This window comes from Lepidochelys olivacea (assembly GCF_965140295.1).
Source record: "Lepidochelys olivacea isolate rLepOli2 genome assembly, chromosome: 2".
Taxonomy (NCBI): Eukaryota; Metazoa; Chordata; order Testudines; family Cheloniidae; genus Lepidochelys; species Lepidochelys olivacea.
Genome location: NC_140412.1, coordinates 52,589,440 through 52,606,139, shown reverse-complemented (window position 1 = coordinate 52,606,139; position 16,700 = coordinate 52,589,440). Strand labels below are relative to the sequence as shown.

Genomic DNA, 16,700 nt, shown 5'->3' with positions numbered 1-16,700 from the left:
AAGGGCCTTTTGATTAGTATAAATGAATGGCCCATTAGCAGGAGAGGAGAGGAGACAGTTTAAAAGATAATAATTTCACTTTTAACAGCAGTAGCTTCTTCTGCCAGTGTAGAAAGAATATTTTCTTTCTTTGAACTAATTCATTCCTAACTGAGAAATCGTTTGGGACCTGAAAAAGCAGGAAAGCTTGTTTTTCTTTTCCAGATTATGAACAAACAGGAAAATAAAGGTGAAGATGACTGAGTTAGCTGCAGAAGCCAATATTTTAAGTTTCTCATGTTGACCTGGCTGACACAGTCGATTTAACTTTTGTTTTTCTAAAAAAATATTTCATTTAACTATTTTAGTTAAAAACAATTTTAACAAAAACAAACCTGATTTTAAAAAAGTTCAATGTTTAACTAAATTCAAAAATTCATATGCTTGTTTTGTTAAAATATTATATGTTTGCTGTTGAAGAAAAAAATCCAGAATACATTATGTTGTTGTTTTAGTTAAATAAAACAATTTAAATGTCTGTATGGTGATGTTCCCTCCTAATACAGCATGTCAAGAAAAACCTCCAAATATTAATGATTAACCTGTTGAATTGGAGATAGTTCACCTCCCAATGACTTCAGAAATATCTGCTTCAATTACCTTTGGTAAATGAAATAACCAAACAATCATTCATTTTCTGATATAGCTGTAATACTAATCTGAAAAGTTTTCAAAATATATCACTTAAAAATGTATAGTGTGTACCTTCTAAAAATGAAACCTACATCTATCTCTGAGCTGTGAAGAATATGTATTAAGGTTATAACAACCAACAAGAATGCACTTTTATGTAGAAATCCATGATTAAATCGAGTCTTCCTGACTAATGATTTCAAACATGATTTAAATCAATCTGGTTTAAGTCAAATCCATCCTGGTGCTAAGCAGCTGCCCGGGGGGCTGCTGTGAAGCCAGCAGGTTTGGGGCGGGAAGAGTCTGGAAATCCCTCCACCCCTCCCCACCTCCAGAGCTTAGCTGAGGGGTGGAGAGGTTTCCCTGTGCCAGCGCGGTGCGGCTGTGTGGCTCCTCCTGCTAAGTGCCCCGGACTGGAGGGTCTTGGGCTTTCCCGAGGTGCCAGCCCAGCCAGAGGCAGTGGGGGAAGGAAGGAGCCTGCCGGCCAGGCTGCTGGTGAGCTGAGTGCCCACACCAGGGGCTGGTTCTCCGCACAATTTTGGGAGTGGGATGTATCTCGCTGGAGGGGATATGGAGGAGCAGTGGGGCAAAGCAGGGAGAGGACAGTAACAGGGGGAGCATGTAAAGGGCCGATGGGTGGGCAGCAGAGGCAACACACAACCGGCCGTCGCCTGGTGCCTGCCTGTACCTGTCAGCTGCCACAGTGTGCAGCCAGCGCCCGCTGGAAACAGGACGGGGGCAAGGCCCTGGTGCCCGAGAGCCGGCATGCAGCGGGGGCTGTGCTGATGGACCAGCACGGGGAATGACGGCCCCGCATGCTGCAGCTTCACCACGCCACCAGCCTTGCACACCCACCCCCATCATCAGCCACTGGACCTCCCCACTCAGTGCTGGTAGGCTGGCAGCTGGTGAGCAGGGATCCGGCCAGCAGCAGGACCCACTGGCACTGACTGGGGGGGGAAGCAAAAAATAAGGGACAATTTGTCCATTTTTAAGAAAAAGTTGGGACACCTGCAGGAGGGCTTAAATACAGGACTGTCCCTTTAAAAACAGGACATCTGGTCACCCTACGTTTGATGAACCTGTGCACTGATCCTTTATTTAAAACCCCTTATTTTACACGCAAATAAATCAATCCATTATTTGTTTCAAGGTTGAGTTAATATGAAGATGACCATAAGATGGGGCTAAAGTATATGGTCACCTAGGAAGTAGGACATGTTATCTTAACAATGGGGTATGCATTAAATTAGGAGCACATCAATGTCTGTGGGAAATGACAGTCTGACTTTTTCAGAGTGCTGAAAAAACTGACAATTGTGGGCTCAGTAAAAAATGAAAAATGTGGCACTTCTAATAGGGGATAATAATACTTAACACTTAGGGTTCGGTCCTGCAAGATGCTGAGCTCTGCCTTTGAGATGCTGCGGACTGTGAATTCCCATTGACATTAATATTGGGTGAGGTCACCCAGCATCAGGCCCACTGAGTTTTTCATCTTTCGAATACTTTAGAGTCTGATTCTGTTTCTAACAAGGAAACTGACTAGAGATTATCTCAGCAAGGTCTCACCATTTACCAGTACTGTATAACATCCCCCTCCCAAATAAATAGGGAATAATTTTGAAGACATAACTTTTATTTTTTACGAAAGATCTTGGAATAATTAATGGACCTGCCTTTTGACCAAGCCTTGACCATATCATAAAATGTGACATAGAGTGCTTTTTAAATTAATCTGTTGGCTAATTACAGTTTTCTACTATACCTCTGGGCTAAGGGCTGCTATCAGTCAATCAGATCTGCACTGGTGGCCATGCAGAGTCTCAGAGACATCACAGGGACTCTGCATGGGTACAGGAATTTGCCTGAGTGTAGCTACTGCAGGAGAGAGGCCTTTCTTACTGAAAAAAAGTTTAATCAAATGATCATATTAAAATGCATTAAATTTTTTTGAAAAGGTGTCTGTTGAGATTGCCAAACTGACTGCTTAGGGGATTTATTCACACAACTTTCATTAGTTTCAATGGATGTTGCAAGGTTAAATCCCCTATTTGGCTTTGAAAATCTCAACCATTGATTTTGGCAGTTTTGCCAAGCGATACTCCCACCTACATTTGTGCAGCCATATTGCATTCAGAGCCATTGTATGCGGGCAGAATCTGGCCCCATCATAAGAGAGAGGCAGCTGGGGGAGGAGAATGCATACCTTTTGATGACTAGTGCTAAGGTGGAATTTAAATTGCATTGATTACAATCCCTAACTCTATACCTTACAATTTAAAGTTTGAAATTTCTGACTAGATTCTTGACAGGACAAAAAAGCCAAAACAGGACAAAAAAAGCCAAATTTTCTCTAGCAGTGGACCAAAGATGCAAACCTTGAGGTGTGATTTTTGATCACTCAAATGAGCCCCAAGTTAACACTTAAGAAGTCATTTGTTTAGGTTGCATACAAATATATGTTATAACTGTATATACAGCAAATATAGGTCCCGGGGATCATTTTGTATATTCTTCTGCCACATGAATCTTTGGGAAACCTGCCACCAAAGGGCAAAACTCTGCCTAGATATAGTGCACACATCCAAGGGCAGAATGGGACACCAAGCTTTGATTCCCAGATATTGTTGATGAGATAGAAAGCATGTAGTGTGGTTTGCAGATACCAGGGAGACTTTGCTGGGCATGGGGTTAGAGCAACTTTGTTTTGACTTAAATATTAGCAGATTGCCTATAGATAGGACCCTATCAATTCACGTTCCATTTTGGTCAATTTCACGGTCATAGGATTTTAAATCTAATACATTTCATGATTTCAGACATTTAAATCTGAAATTTAAGGGCGTTTTAACTGTAGGGGTCCTGACCCAAAAGACGGTTGTGGGAGAGGTTGCAGCATTGCTTACTTCTGTGCTGCTGCTGGTGGGGAGCTGCCTTCAGAGCTGGGCGCCTGCTCTGAAGGCAGTGCAGAAGTAAGGGTGGCAATACCGTGACCCCCCTTCAGTAACCCTGTGACCCCTTTTTGTGTTGGGACCCCTAATGTGAGAAAAATGCTGGTCTCCCCCGTGAAATCTGTAGAGTATAGGGTAAAAGTACACAAGGAGATTTCACAGTGGAGACCAGATTTCATGGTCCGTGATGCATTTTTCATAGCCATGAATTTGGTAGGGCCCTACTTACACATAAAACCCACTGCAGTCAGAATCACACCCAAATCTTTCAGCTTCTTCCCAGAGCTCAGACACTACTGAAATATCTGTAAACTAAAGGATAGTGAGAGTATTGACATGCAAATGTCAAGGGTCACACATAGCTTCACAGTTCCCAATGTAGTATCGCAATAACTTTTGAACTGAGTAAGGCTTACCCCACATCAGCTGTGTAACATCAGCATGTTTCATCTTGTTAGCTCAGTGACTACATAGCTGGCAAGAGAGTACCACCCAGACACAATATGAAATAGAAACAGTCAGCCTTGCAAAATTCTTCTTACTCACGGAGCAGGAGAAGTGAGTAACTTTTTTCGATGGCCTAGTAGAATGCTATTAGCTTTTTTACCGCTAAAGGGCAGGTGAGTAGATTTTGTTTGTGCTGTTAATATTTTTGGACAATTTTTCAAGGCTTCAATAGGTGCTGACCCACCGCACATCTATAAGGAGTCTGGTATAGAAAGAGTTTGGCCATTTCTTTAGACATCAGGGAAAAGAAAGTCCTTCTCTCTTGCCCAATAAAGCCCACGCATAACACTATCAGATTGCCACTTTATACAGGTTCCTCCCACATTAAGTAGATGGGCATTTTAATGAGGCAACATCTGGGACAGAATTATGCCTCACATAACAAGCCAGCAATATGTTGCAGATGGAGAGGAGGTGCCCTGCCCAAGCAGCATCTATTGTAATTTTGAAAGACGTTAATTCCTCCCTTGGCTGGCATGCAGGAAGTGAGACTATGGTCACATTAGAAGAAACCTCATCTGCCAGTAATGCTAGCTGGCCCCAATTCCCAGCTCTTATTGCAGTCAAAGTCCATGATCTCTCTGAATCATACACAGGTGTCTTGTGTAGAGGGAAGAGCTCTTTGCATCCTTTCCCCACCTTCTGCCCTTGCTGTGATAAACAACAAAATTACTCCCCACCCGTACGCAAGTCAAGCAGAACCTGCCTATTTGGGGTCAACATGCTTCTGTACTATCCCTCTGTGGCTGTGCCCAAGCTGTCAAAATGTTGTCTCTAATTTTGGCTATGTAGTTTCTTTGCACTGAATTTGATTCTATTCTATTCCTCTTGGACAATATTGATCGACAAGAGACACATCCAGAATTTCAGGTCCGTTACACTCTCAAAGTGCTCATCCTACCCAGACTAGAACTGTAACACTTGGCACATGGATTGGCCTCATTGTGCTCCACTGTAAACGTAGAGATTTTCCTTCCCCTTGGTTGTGGCTGAAGTGGAGAGGAAGCTGGCCAGTAGAGAGGGGTTCTTTCTAAGGTAGTCCGAACTTGATGCCAACCCGAACTCGGACTTGAATAAGGATTTATAGAGAGAAATCTGAAGAGAAATTTGAGTGGGAGCCAATGAGAGCTCTGCATTTCTGAAAATGCAGCCACTTTTATTTAGGTGCCTAAAGTCATTCACCCATATTTGATATGTTTGGCCAATATCAACATTATGTAAAGTAATCAAACATAAATAATATGTTGCAGCGCAATGCACGTGTGTGCAGAAAGATACATCTACATTGGTCACATTACAAAGTATCTTCTCTTGTCTGAGCTATCACCAGTTCCAGCAGTATTTCCCAGGTCAAGGAAATTTTTTTTAAGTTTGACTATTGGAGATATAGATACAATTTAACAATGCCTATCCCAAATATTTAAAAATCATTAGACAGCATTTCCCCTGAAAAATCACAGGACTATCTTAAAATGCATTTGATTTACTTTAAAAATTGGGATAATTTGTATTTGTCCTTAGTGCCTTAGGGTACAGTTGGGTTAGATTTTCAAGCTTTCTTTGCAAACTAGTGGGGCTAGACACTTTTTAAAAATGAAAGCTAAGATTCTCCCATATTCCCATGACTGCTGGAGCTGGGACTTTAAGAAAAACACCAAATATCATAAGACTTATGCTAAAATTACAAGAATTGTCATCACTATAGATACACGGGTAACTAGATCTCTAGCTGTATACCTACATTTCAGGTAAAGGAGTATTGTCTCACCACTAGATGGAAATAGAGTGTTTTCCATTCCCCTGTTGTATTGCCAAGGGGGTGAAGCAGAAGTCTATGAGCACGTAAACCCTTTGCAGACAGGACTTCAGAAGTCCTGGATCAGGAATTAATATTTTGCAATGGTATAGTAAAGGCAGGATTTCTGCTTCTAGGGAGGCGTATCCTGCCGTCTTGTGCTCAGTCACAAGAAAGAAGACTCAGTGCTTCCCAATACATTAAAGATTGTGACTAACAGATGGTCTGTTTGATCTGTAATCAGATGGTTTTTAATTTATCCTTTTTGAAATCAAGACTACCAAACTGACAGCACAGTAGCTGCTGTGACATGAAATAGATAGCAAACATCAGGCTAATTTAAAACCCACTCAGATCCACTTGCGCAAGCAAGAAAAATCAAAGAGGAAGGAAACTGAAGTGTTTATGTTTAAAGTTAGCTATTTAATGACAAAAAATAATGTGACTTGCTTTCTTATGAGTAGACATTATTCACATATTCTTAAAAATAGAGTTACTGAAGATTAAGGACATATAGAGCAGTAACTGACAACCCAGTGCCCCCAGGAAGGGAATATTGTACTGCTTGTTTGGTTTATCATAGAATATCAGGACTGCAAGGGACTTCAGGAGGTCATCTAGTCCAACCCCCTGCTCAAAGCAGGACCAATCCCCAATTTTTGCCCCAAATCCCTAAATGGCCCCCTCAAGGATTGAACTCACAACCCTGGGTTTAGCAGGCCAATGCTCAAACCACCGAGCTATCCCTCCCCCCAAATGGGATTGAACAACTGGATTTGTACAGGTTCTTTTTAAAAAAAACAAACAAACAAAAAAACCTGGTTGATTACAAGAACTGGTCAAAAAAATGGGATGATTTTTTGGTGAAAAATATGTCCCTTTTTTCAATGAATAATTTGGAATTTCAAAATTTTCCAGCTAGCTTCATGGATTAGCTTTGCAGCAAATTCTAATGCCTAAAGAGAGAACAAGACCAGTTGCTCCAACTGCACCAGAACACTTCAGAACCCTGAGGTATCCTGGTGCAAAAACCCAGAACCAGCACAGGGATCTTGCTATATTCATTCAATTTTTGATCCTCAACTTTAAATTCCATGGCATTAATAGAAAACAAGCGTAGCTGCTTCTACTGCACCCAAACACTCCGACCCTGGTGCATCTTGAGATTTGCTGGAGCATGGATTTTTCCGGTCAAGTAGGAGTGACACCATGTGTTGTCTGTTTTGATAGCATGGGGCCAAAAAGGTGGTATGATCCAGCCACTCCAGAACTTGCATATATCTTTGGGGTGCTTTTGAGTAGGGATGCATTTGGGATCTGTAGTTTTTAGTGGAACTGAAACAGTTGCACTCCTCTACTTAGCTGGTAGAATTTTGGGAACAAAAAACTAGCTTGATTCAGTAGTGTCGAGGTGCCAGATACATGTTTTTGTGGTGGGTAGCTAATAGCTGCTCTGTTTTGTCTATTTAGTAGAATTTGGGAGCATTGTCATTAAAAATTGGCAAGGCCCAGGTATCAGAAGTGCATTTTTCCAGTGTTATTAGGCTGGGATGAATGAGGAGTTCAATTTTTCCAGTGTAGTAGGAATGGCTATCCTTGTTTTCTATTTAGATGTAGATTGTAAGCTCTTTTGGGCAGGGACTGTCTACTATTCTGTATCTGTACAGTGCCTAGCACAACCCATTCTTGGCTGATCTTCAGGCACTACCATAAAAAATGATTAATAACAAATCATACAGTTTGGTGGTCAGAACCAGAAATTGCAAAGCTCCATGGATCCAGGTGCAAGATCCAGGTTTTGCATCAGTTTGTGCTGGATTTTCTGGTGCAGTAAGAGCAGCTACACTTGTTCTTTTTTCAGGCCTTGGAATGTGAGCCAAAATTGGGTGGCTCTAGTAGGATCCATGCGCTAGATTCTGCATTTTTGTGGCATTCGTTTGCCAGAATGCAGGACGGTCCAGGTGCAGCTAGACATGTTTAGTTAGTCACTACGATCTGGAGTCTTAGGGCCAAGATCTGGCTGGATCCAGCAGGACGCAGGTGCTGGATCAGGGGTTTTTGCGGCACTGGTGCTGCAGTAGGCCCCAGGGCCTGGACGCCTGTGTGCGTTTGTGTGTGTGTGTGCGCGGCACTTATTCACTATAGTGATTGTGGGACACTTTGGGGGCTTGGTAACCCAAACTGGCAGGATGCAGATGGCTGTGTCATTATGCAAGGTAGCCTCTTGCATAAAAATTCCTCTTGTTTTTTCCTACCCCCCCCCAGATGTTCTGGTTTAACTTGGATTTAAACTTGGAGAGTGGTCAGTTTGGATGAGCTATTACCAGCAGGAGAGTGAGTTTGTGTGTGTATGGGGGTGGGGGGATGTGAGAAAACCTGGATTTGTGCTGGAAATGGCCCACCTTAATTATGCACATTGTAGGGAGAGTGGTCACTTTGGATGAGCTATTACCAGCAGGAGAGTGAGTTTGTGTGTGTGGTTTTTGGGAGGGGGGTGAGGGGGTGAGAGAACCTGGATTTGTGCAGGAAATGGCCCAACTTTATTATCATGCACATTGTGTAGAGTTGTCACTTTGGATGGGCTATCAGGAGCAGGAGAGTGAATTTGTGTGGGGGGGTGGAGGGTGAGAAAACCTGGATTTTTGCAGGAAATGGCCCACCTGATGATCACTTTAGATAAGCTATTACCAGCAGGACAGTGGGGTGGGAGGAGGTATTGTTTCATATTCTCTGTGTATACATAAAGTCTGCTGCAGTTTCCACGATATGCATCTGATGAAGTGAGCTGTAGCTCACGAAAGCTTATGCTCAAATAAATTGGTTAGTCTCTAAGGTGCCACAAGTCCTCCTTTTCTTTTTGCGAATACAGACTAACAGGGCTGTTACTCTGAAACTTTTCCCCGGTGTGACCCTTTTCGGGCTGCAGATGCGCGGGGGGGGGGGGGGGGGAGCTGCGCTGGAAACCTGGGAGCAGGTGCACTCTTCCTTCGGGCTCCAGTAGCCGGAGCACTGTCCTTTGGCAAGGCGGCAGCAGTGCCAGCTCGTCTCCCCGCGCCCGCCCGGCAGCAGGTCTCTGCTTGCAGGCGCTGACGGGGCAGGCGCTCTCCTGGCGGGCGGCGGCGCGAACCTCACCCCACTCTGCTGTCCCGGGGGCTGATGAGCAAAGCGGGCGAGGGCCGGGAGTCGGAATCCCTGACGTTGCCGGTCCCCATTGGTTCTCCTCGGCAGCGCGTGTTTCGCGGCGTCTGGATAAAGGCCCCTCCGTCCCCCCTCCGCAGCCTACAGCGTCCTCCAGCCTCCAGCGCCTGCGGACACCTCCTGGCGAGCCGGCACCATGAGCATCGAGGATTTTGTAGGCAAGTGGACCCTCGTCTCCACCGAAGGCTTTGATGAGTACATGAAGGAATTAGGTAAGGAAGCCTTGGCGGGGCAGAGAGACGGTGCGGGATTAATAGCCTCGATCCTCGCCGGAGGGAGGGGAAGGGGGAGGTGGCCGGCGGGCTCGGTGCTGGGGCTCGCTACTTCTGCTCCTGGATAGAAAACAAAGGAATGTCCTGTCCCTTCTCTCCGCCCGCCAGCCACTCTGGGCAGCGAGGACTTTTCATTCAGGACCTCCCTGGCTGTTAAGTTTGGGGGAAGGAAATGAGGTTTGGTGGCCTCTGATGTCGATGACTGTCTCCCTAAATCCCATTGTTGCTGCCCGCTGGAAGAAGAAAACGCGCTCTCTTGTGTACCTATGTGTAATTTATTAGTATTGTCTGTATGATCCTGGAGATGGGTGGGGGGAGGGTAAGGACCTAAGATTTAAGGTGCCCCTTCTTTGGGCCCCCGGCGCTCGCTCCACTCTGCTAGTTCGTCTGGGCTCTAAAGCTCTGTGCCTGGCGTCTTCAGATGCTCTGTCCAAGGTCTGCGGGGGCGTCTCAGTGCCTGATGCTAGGAGCCGCCTAGGACTAGATCGCTAACTAAAGCGAAAGGAGACAATTCCCAGGGCGACAACATAAAAGCAGCCCTGCGACCTGGAGCAATGGCTTGAATAGCAAGAGCCTCTCTCCCCTCATGGCTAAGCTGATGCTGGGCAGAGCACACCCTCCTGGGGAGGGGACCTCGTGGACTGGTTTTGGTCCTGCCCTGGGGTTAGGGAAAGAGGAGAAGAACAGAAAACAAAATCTATCCAACGAAGAAAATGAACATGTGTGCATGTTAGTCTTTATTATACTGTACCTGAGATGGGGAGCACCAATACATCTAGGCATTCATTGCCTAAACAAAGCATCTGCTGTGAGGCACTTGTAACCTCGTGGTTTGCTGAATGTCTAAGCCCCTGGACCATAATTTGCTCTCGGTTCCACTGAAATAACTCACTGGAATTTCTCCAGACTTACATCAGTGGAAGTGAGAGCCGATTGGGACTCAGTGGTATATACACCTTGTTTATAACAATAAGAAATTCAAAGTAGCTTGCATATTATCTGGTTTGAGAGGAGGTTGTGTTGTGCATTAAATCTGCAAAATCAGAGCACACTGTATTGAAACTGACTAGAATCACAGTTCCTTATGTTAACATTCCAATAATAGATTGGAAACCTGTGTATGTGCAGGCAGGCTTTCAGCTAAATGACAGTCTTTAGTGTTAAGTGCAGGTGGGTAAATGATAGCATGAGAAGAGAATGGAGTAGGAAATATCAGCTTCTTCCTAATTTCTATTAAATTTGCACTGTAATGCTCTCACCTGAATTTGTCTGATAGTAGATTATCAGAAGGGGTTATATCAATGCAGCTGCTACTGGGATACAAAATGCCATCGAAGAGACTTTCTATTGCTAGATGTAAAATGTATCTGTATTCCTTAACCGTTCCAGTGGTAGCACCACCAGTTAGTTCACTTTCTAGCCCAAGTATTTTCTTCCTTGAAAATTTCCTCCCAGTTTAAGTTAATTACCAATCTCAACTGTTCAAAAATCTCAAGGGAGCCCCCCTCCTCCCAATTCTGAGATTGAATTAAAAAACTGTTGGGGTCCTTCTAATTTCCCTAATGGGTTTTGAATCTTTTGGGCTCATGTTTTCAAGATGAGTTATGGGATATTCCGATATGAGGTGCCCTCATTGAAGCTCTTCCCCTGTGGATAAATAACGAAAGAGTAATTAGCCTGGGGGGAAAATGTACATTTGGCTACAACAGTTTAATGGCCTTACTGCAGCACAATGTGGTGTGATTGTTCCTTGCCAAGCCACTTGCTGTACTGTGACAGATTGTACTGCAAGCCAGAGACAGCAAAATTAAGAGTTAAGGTAAGTTTTTTCAAAAAAACTCCTATAGGCACTCTTGAAAATCCTACCCTAAATCATAAAGAATTCAAAAAACTTTTTAAAAAATTGCCTCATAACAAGATAGTGCAGCTTATGATATTGTAAACATTCATAGCAAAGCAATACAACTTCCTGCTATGCAGCTTATGACATTAAACAAGAGTGGGGACAGGCAATGTTTGTTTCCAAAAAAAAAAAATCTAAATCAAGATCTTAAAATCAGACCTTGCAAAGACAGTCTCTGTGAAGTACAAAATATAACTCTTGTTTGTGGTACAAGTCAACCACACACTTGGAAAATTTTAAAGTTAAAGTGAACACACTAGGTCCTTAGCTCATGTCAGTCTCTCTTCCCCACCCATTCGCCCCCAGAAAACAAGTGTGAAAAGAGGTATCAGCCTGAATTCTGACTTATTTTTTTTATCACCACCCTTAACATGTTTATCAACCCTTTTTTTAAAAGCATATTTAAGTTAGCATAGGGCATATTTAGGCTCCGTGTGAATTTAGATTTTAAATCTGAATAACTTGCAAGATTGAATGCAGATTTTGCTAGGAATATAGTTTTGAAAGAGTGAATGGCTCTAAATATAGTCTGCAAGGAATTGTTAGCACTTAACAGAGCTCCTTCTACTGTTCCTGTCCAGATGATCAGCTCTAAATATTACCTTCAGAGCAGTTCATGTCTGTCAACAAGCCACAGTTTCACATTTTCAGACCCCACCTACAATTTTAACATTACAAAGAGTTGGTTCTTCAATGATATTTCCACTTCCACCTGTGTCATGATTGGGTCTCAAGATTGCCTGGCTCTTCTGCCTTCCTGATGGGAGCCCTAACCACTAGACTACAGAGCATAGGCGCCGACTCTATGGTAGCTTCGGAGCTGGAGCACCCACAGAGAAAAATTAGTGGGTGCTTTGCACCCACTGGCAGCCAAGCTCCCTGCCCCACATCGCCGCCGCCTCCTCCTCTCAGCACACTGCATCACCGCTCCTCTGCCTAGCTCCCAGCGCTTGCTGCCGCCAAACAGCTGTAGCAAGCTCCAGGGGGGAGGTGTGGGGGTGGGGATTTGGGGAAGGAGTTGGAATAGGGGCAGGGAGGGGGTGGAGTTGGGGTAGGGTCAAGGGCAGAGGGGGGGTCAAGCACCCACTGGTGCCAGTAGAAGTTGGCGCCTATGCTGCAGAGTGTCTGTGTCTCTCTCTCTGTACTGCTTCCTCCCCTCCACCCCCCAAATGAGGTTTCACTGAGTATAAATACTTATATAGTCATTGGGCCAGAGACAGAATAATTCTCTAGTCCAGTGGTTAGAGTACCCATGTGGGATAGCCCAGGCCAGTTCCCTTGCTCCAATCACTCTTTCATTATTTTGCCACCGTGGAGCAGCTTCAACAGGAGAGTGGGCAGCCCCTGTTCCAGTCCTTTCTTCCCCTGCTTCTGGCAGAGTGGGGAATTTAACCTGTATATCCCACTTCCCAGGCAAGTACTCTAACTACTGAGCTAAAGCTATTAAGTGGGCTCCTCCTCCAGCTCTTTTTGTGCACAGCAAGGCAGGCACCTAACCCATTCCTGCAAGAAACAGTTTAGGTACTGGAGCCACCTGACTCTAGGCATCGGCTTCCTGTTCATGGATCACTATTGCTAAGCAAAGATAGCTACTTCCCTACAGCCTGGACTTAGGCACCTATCTTGATGAGCCAGGAGGGGCTTAGTACACAACCCTCTCTTGGGCATCTCCCAATGGCTAGCTTAGGTAGCTGCCTGCCTAGCATGCTGGCTTTTGTGGATTGCATTTGAAGGCACCTGTCTCTCCCCATCCATTGTATTGGGAGCCTAGGTGCCTAACTCGGGCTTTGTGGATTGTAGCATGTTCCTGTAATTTTTTTCTAGTTGTTGTAATACTGAGCATTGTAATGCCTTTGTGGATCCAGGCCCTTCTGTTCTGGATGCAGATCTCACCACAGTAATGTATGCCCTTATCAGCTTCATAGAATCATAGAATATCAGAGTTGGAAGGGACCTCAGGAGATCCTCTTGTACAACCCCCTGCTCAAAGCAGGAGCTATCCTCAATTTTTGCCCCAGATCCCTAAATGGCCCCCTCAAGGATTGAACTCACAACCCTGGGTTTAACAGGCCAATGCTCAAACCACTGAGCTATCCCTCCCCCCATTTTGGAATGCTGCACTGTGCTGTATGTGAGGGTACTTGAAGACTATTCAAACTACAGCTACTACAGACTGCAGCTTCTGACTGACTTAGTGACACTTATTGCAGAAAGAATTTCACCCTGGAGCTATGCATTGGCTTCCAGTTTATTGTTGGCTGCAATGTAAATGGCTGATTAATAGCTGCTGTATCAAGCCCTGCATGGTGAAAGTCCTGAGTAACCCCAAAGCCTGAAACCTGTTGAGTTGGGTAAAGCACTCACTGGATTAATCAAGAGGGGGCTGGAGGCGAGGTGCTTTGATGAAGCGACCTCAAGTGCTTCCTTTAATAGTGTCCTAAAGTCCTACTTTGTTGAATTTCAAGTCATGCTCCAAAGCTCATATTTTTCCCTTAAGCTTTTTTCTGCAGAGGGGAGTCTTCTAGTTTGGGGGGATTTAATACTTTTGACATTGGTCTGAAAATGTGCATTTTATTATTTTACACACATGTCTAGAGTGACAGCTGGGTGTTCCATAAGTAAGTTAGAAGAAATACATCTATATAATATACATTTAAATGTAAATATGAAAGTGGATTAATTTTATAGTTTGAAAAGTCAGCTGGAGAACTTTTTAAACAGTTCACTTAAATTTGAACACAATCTTCTTGTAACACTACTTTACAGCTTATTTCCCCTTTTCCACCTTCCACATCCATTTGTATGAACAGAGATACTGCTTTTCAGGAGACCTGCAGGTCCTATAGGGGGAGAAAGAGATTCAATTTAGATCTCAGGAGTATTCAGGATGAATGAGTCTGCAAAATGAACTTCTCCTTCCTTGCCCTAGATAATTAAAAGGGATCCTCTATGTGGGCTTAGTGTTTAACTGTCCCCTCTGATACACTGTTGCTCTTGCTCTGTAGGTGTGAATTCAGCCCTGAGGAAAATGGGGGGCATAGCCAAACCAAATGTATACATCATCAAGAATGGAGATACAATCACCATAAAAACAGAAAGCACCCTTAAATCGTCACAGCTCAGCTTCAAGCTGGGTGAGAAATGTGAGGAAAATACATTAGACGGCAGGAAAGTTCAGGTTAGTACAAGAGGTTTTTTCCGTTGAATACACCCAGTCCACTGGAGTGGCTGGGTTACAGATATAAATTCTATTTAGGGACCCAGTTTCCCCCCACTCTCTCTCATGTTGAGTAGTACCCTGCTCTGTTGGTGGGTGGGTACCTCTGTTGTCATCAAGCCCCATTGAAATCCATCAATTTTTATGGACTAACCAGTCTACAAATGGTAAAATACTGAAACCAAATAAAGCCTGATATGTTTGGTTAATCATTTGCAGTGACACACCTTGGGATGATAAAACTGGCAGCCCTCCAGACCCATGCTAAAAATACCAAAGGCCGAACTTCACTTTCATTAACTTCAATGTCAAAAAAGCCTTTTGATTTTTAATTGGAGCAGGATATGGCCCAATAACTAATCTGGTGATCCAATCTCACAATTTGCATAACAAGTGGAATAACCTATATAGGGAGTAAATTAAATGTGACTCAGACTCCATATTCCCTGTCTTTACAAGAGTTCAAGTAGCTTCCAACTTGACTGGGAGGAGGTGGAGGGTGAAGAGAGATTATTCCCTCTTCATAGGATTCTCTCATTCCAATTATCTCCTTGTGTGAATGCTGACCACTTGCCAAGACCCTCCCATCCCTCACCATGCACTGGCAACACATGTGCCAAGTGCTACATTCAAATGTAGACGATCCAAAAAGCCAAAGCACATGTCTGAGGAGACTAACTTGGCACACTCAGCAGGTCTTGTTCACTTAAATTGTGCATGTTGTTGAAGTCATGTTTCATGTATAAATGTGCCAAAGCAGTGACTGAACAAGAGCAAAGTAATGGAAGAAGAACAGGAGCCATGAGAAATTTTGAGTGAAATCCTGGCCCTACTGAAGTCAGTGGCAAAACTCCTATTGACTTCAGTAGAGCCTTGGAGTAGTGTGGGAGTATCACCTCCCCTTCAAGAAACTGAGGACAATATTTAAGTCCTGCTTTTCTTTGCAGACTATTGTCAACTTAAATGGTAACACATTGACTCAGCTCCAGCAGTGGGATGGCAAGGAGACCACAATAACACGGAAGATAGAGGATGGGAAACTGGTGGTGGTGAGTGCATTCCTACTTCTGATCATTGACTACTTAGACTATAGCAGGAATCTAACTTTTAAAAGACTCATCTATTTTAAACTGCCATCTGCATCCCTGTGTTCAGTAATTTAGCCTATATCAGGGGTTCTCAACAGTCTTCTTTCTGAGGCCCCCCCCAACCTACTATAAAAATTCCATGGCTCACCTGTGCCACAACTGGTTTTCAGTAGATTAAAAGGCCTTAGGGAGTTGCAAGCAGGACAATAGCCCAGGGCCCTACACCACAGGGAGCCCTGTGAAGCTAAGTTGCCCAGGCTTTGGCTTTAGCCCTGGGCAGCAGGACTTGGGATTCTGCTTTCTGCCCTGGGCCCCAGTGAACTAATGCTAGACCTGCTCTCTGGTTTATTTTGGTGGACCCCCTGAAACTTGCTTGTGGCCCCCCAGAGGGGCCTGGACCCCCGGCTAGGCCAGCAGTTTTCATACACTACTGAATTAATTTCTTTGTTTGTTTTCCAGGAATGCGACATGAATGGTTGCAAGTGTAAGAGAATCTACGAGAAAGCATGAGGACATTGTCTCCATACTGGGTTGGAGCTTGCTACAAACCAGCTCAGTTTAGCGAACAAAGCTCCTCTACTCTCCAGTTTTTTTCTATTCCCTGTTTTGTAGTATTTCAGTGGACTGCATAGCTGTGGGCAATCATATTTCAAAGCCATGATGTAACTATTCTGAACGGTTGTGGCTGTTAAATAAAATTTTCAGATATATGAAGTGGAGCTGTTGTCAATATAGTGGAATTTTAATTTATAGTGGGGTTTCTTTTTCAGGTGAAGATTTATAAAAGCTCATTAGTTATGCAGGGGAGCCTAAAATCAGTATTAACTATACCTTAAGTGTTCCAATGAGATGATATCCCCATCATCTGATTTAATAGCAAACTGCATTTTGGTTCAGCGATTCATATTTCATTGATGATAAAGGTAATAAAATTGTTATGGTGCAGAATCTTTCTAACCACTTTAAGATAGTGCCTGTTGCAAAATCAGTAGAGTTGAACTGGTACAAACTGAGAGGAAAACTTTATCTATTGTGTTTAAACAGCTGAGCACATTTTTAGTTGGTTGCTTTCTGGTGAGAATCTATACCCTCTA

General features: G+C 43.9%; 1 protein-coding gene across 1 annotated transcript; it reads left to right on the top strand.

Moving 5' to 3' along the window:
- The first annotated feature begins 9,181 nt into the window (after positions 1-9,181).
- On the top strand, positions 9,182-16,325 carry LOC311516500 (fatty acid-binding protein 5-like). The gene is made up of 4 exons (XM_084620634.1): positions 9,182-9,338; positions 14,307-14,479; positions 15,466-15,567; positions 16,066-16,325. The coding sequence occupies exons 1-4, from the start codon at positions 9,263-9,265 to the stop codon at positions 16,114-16,116; spliced, it is 402 nt and encodes a 133-aa protein (XP_084476760.1). The 5' UTR covers positions 9,182-9,262; the 3' UTR covers positions 16,117-16,325.
- The last annotated feature ends 375 nt before the right edge of the window (positions 16,326-16,700 follow it).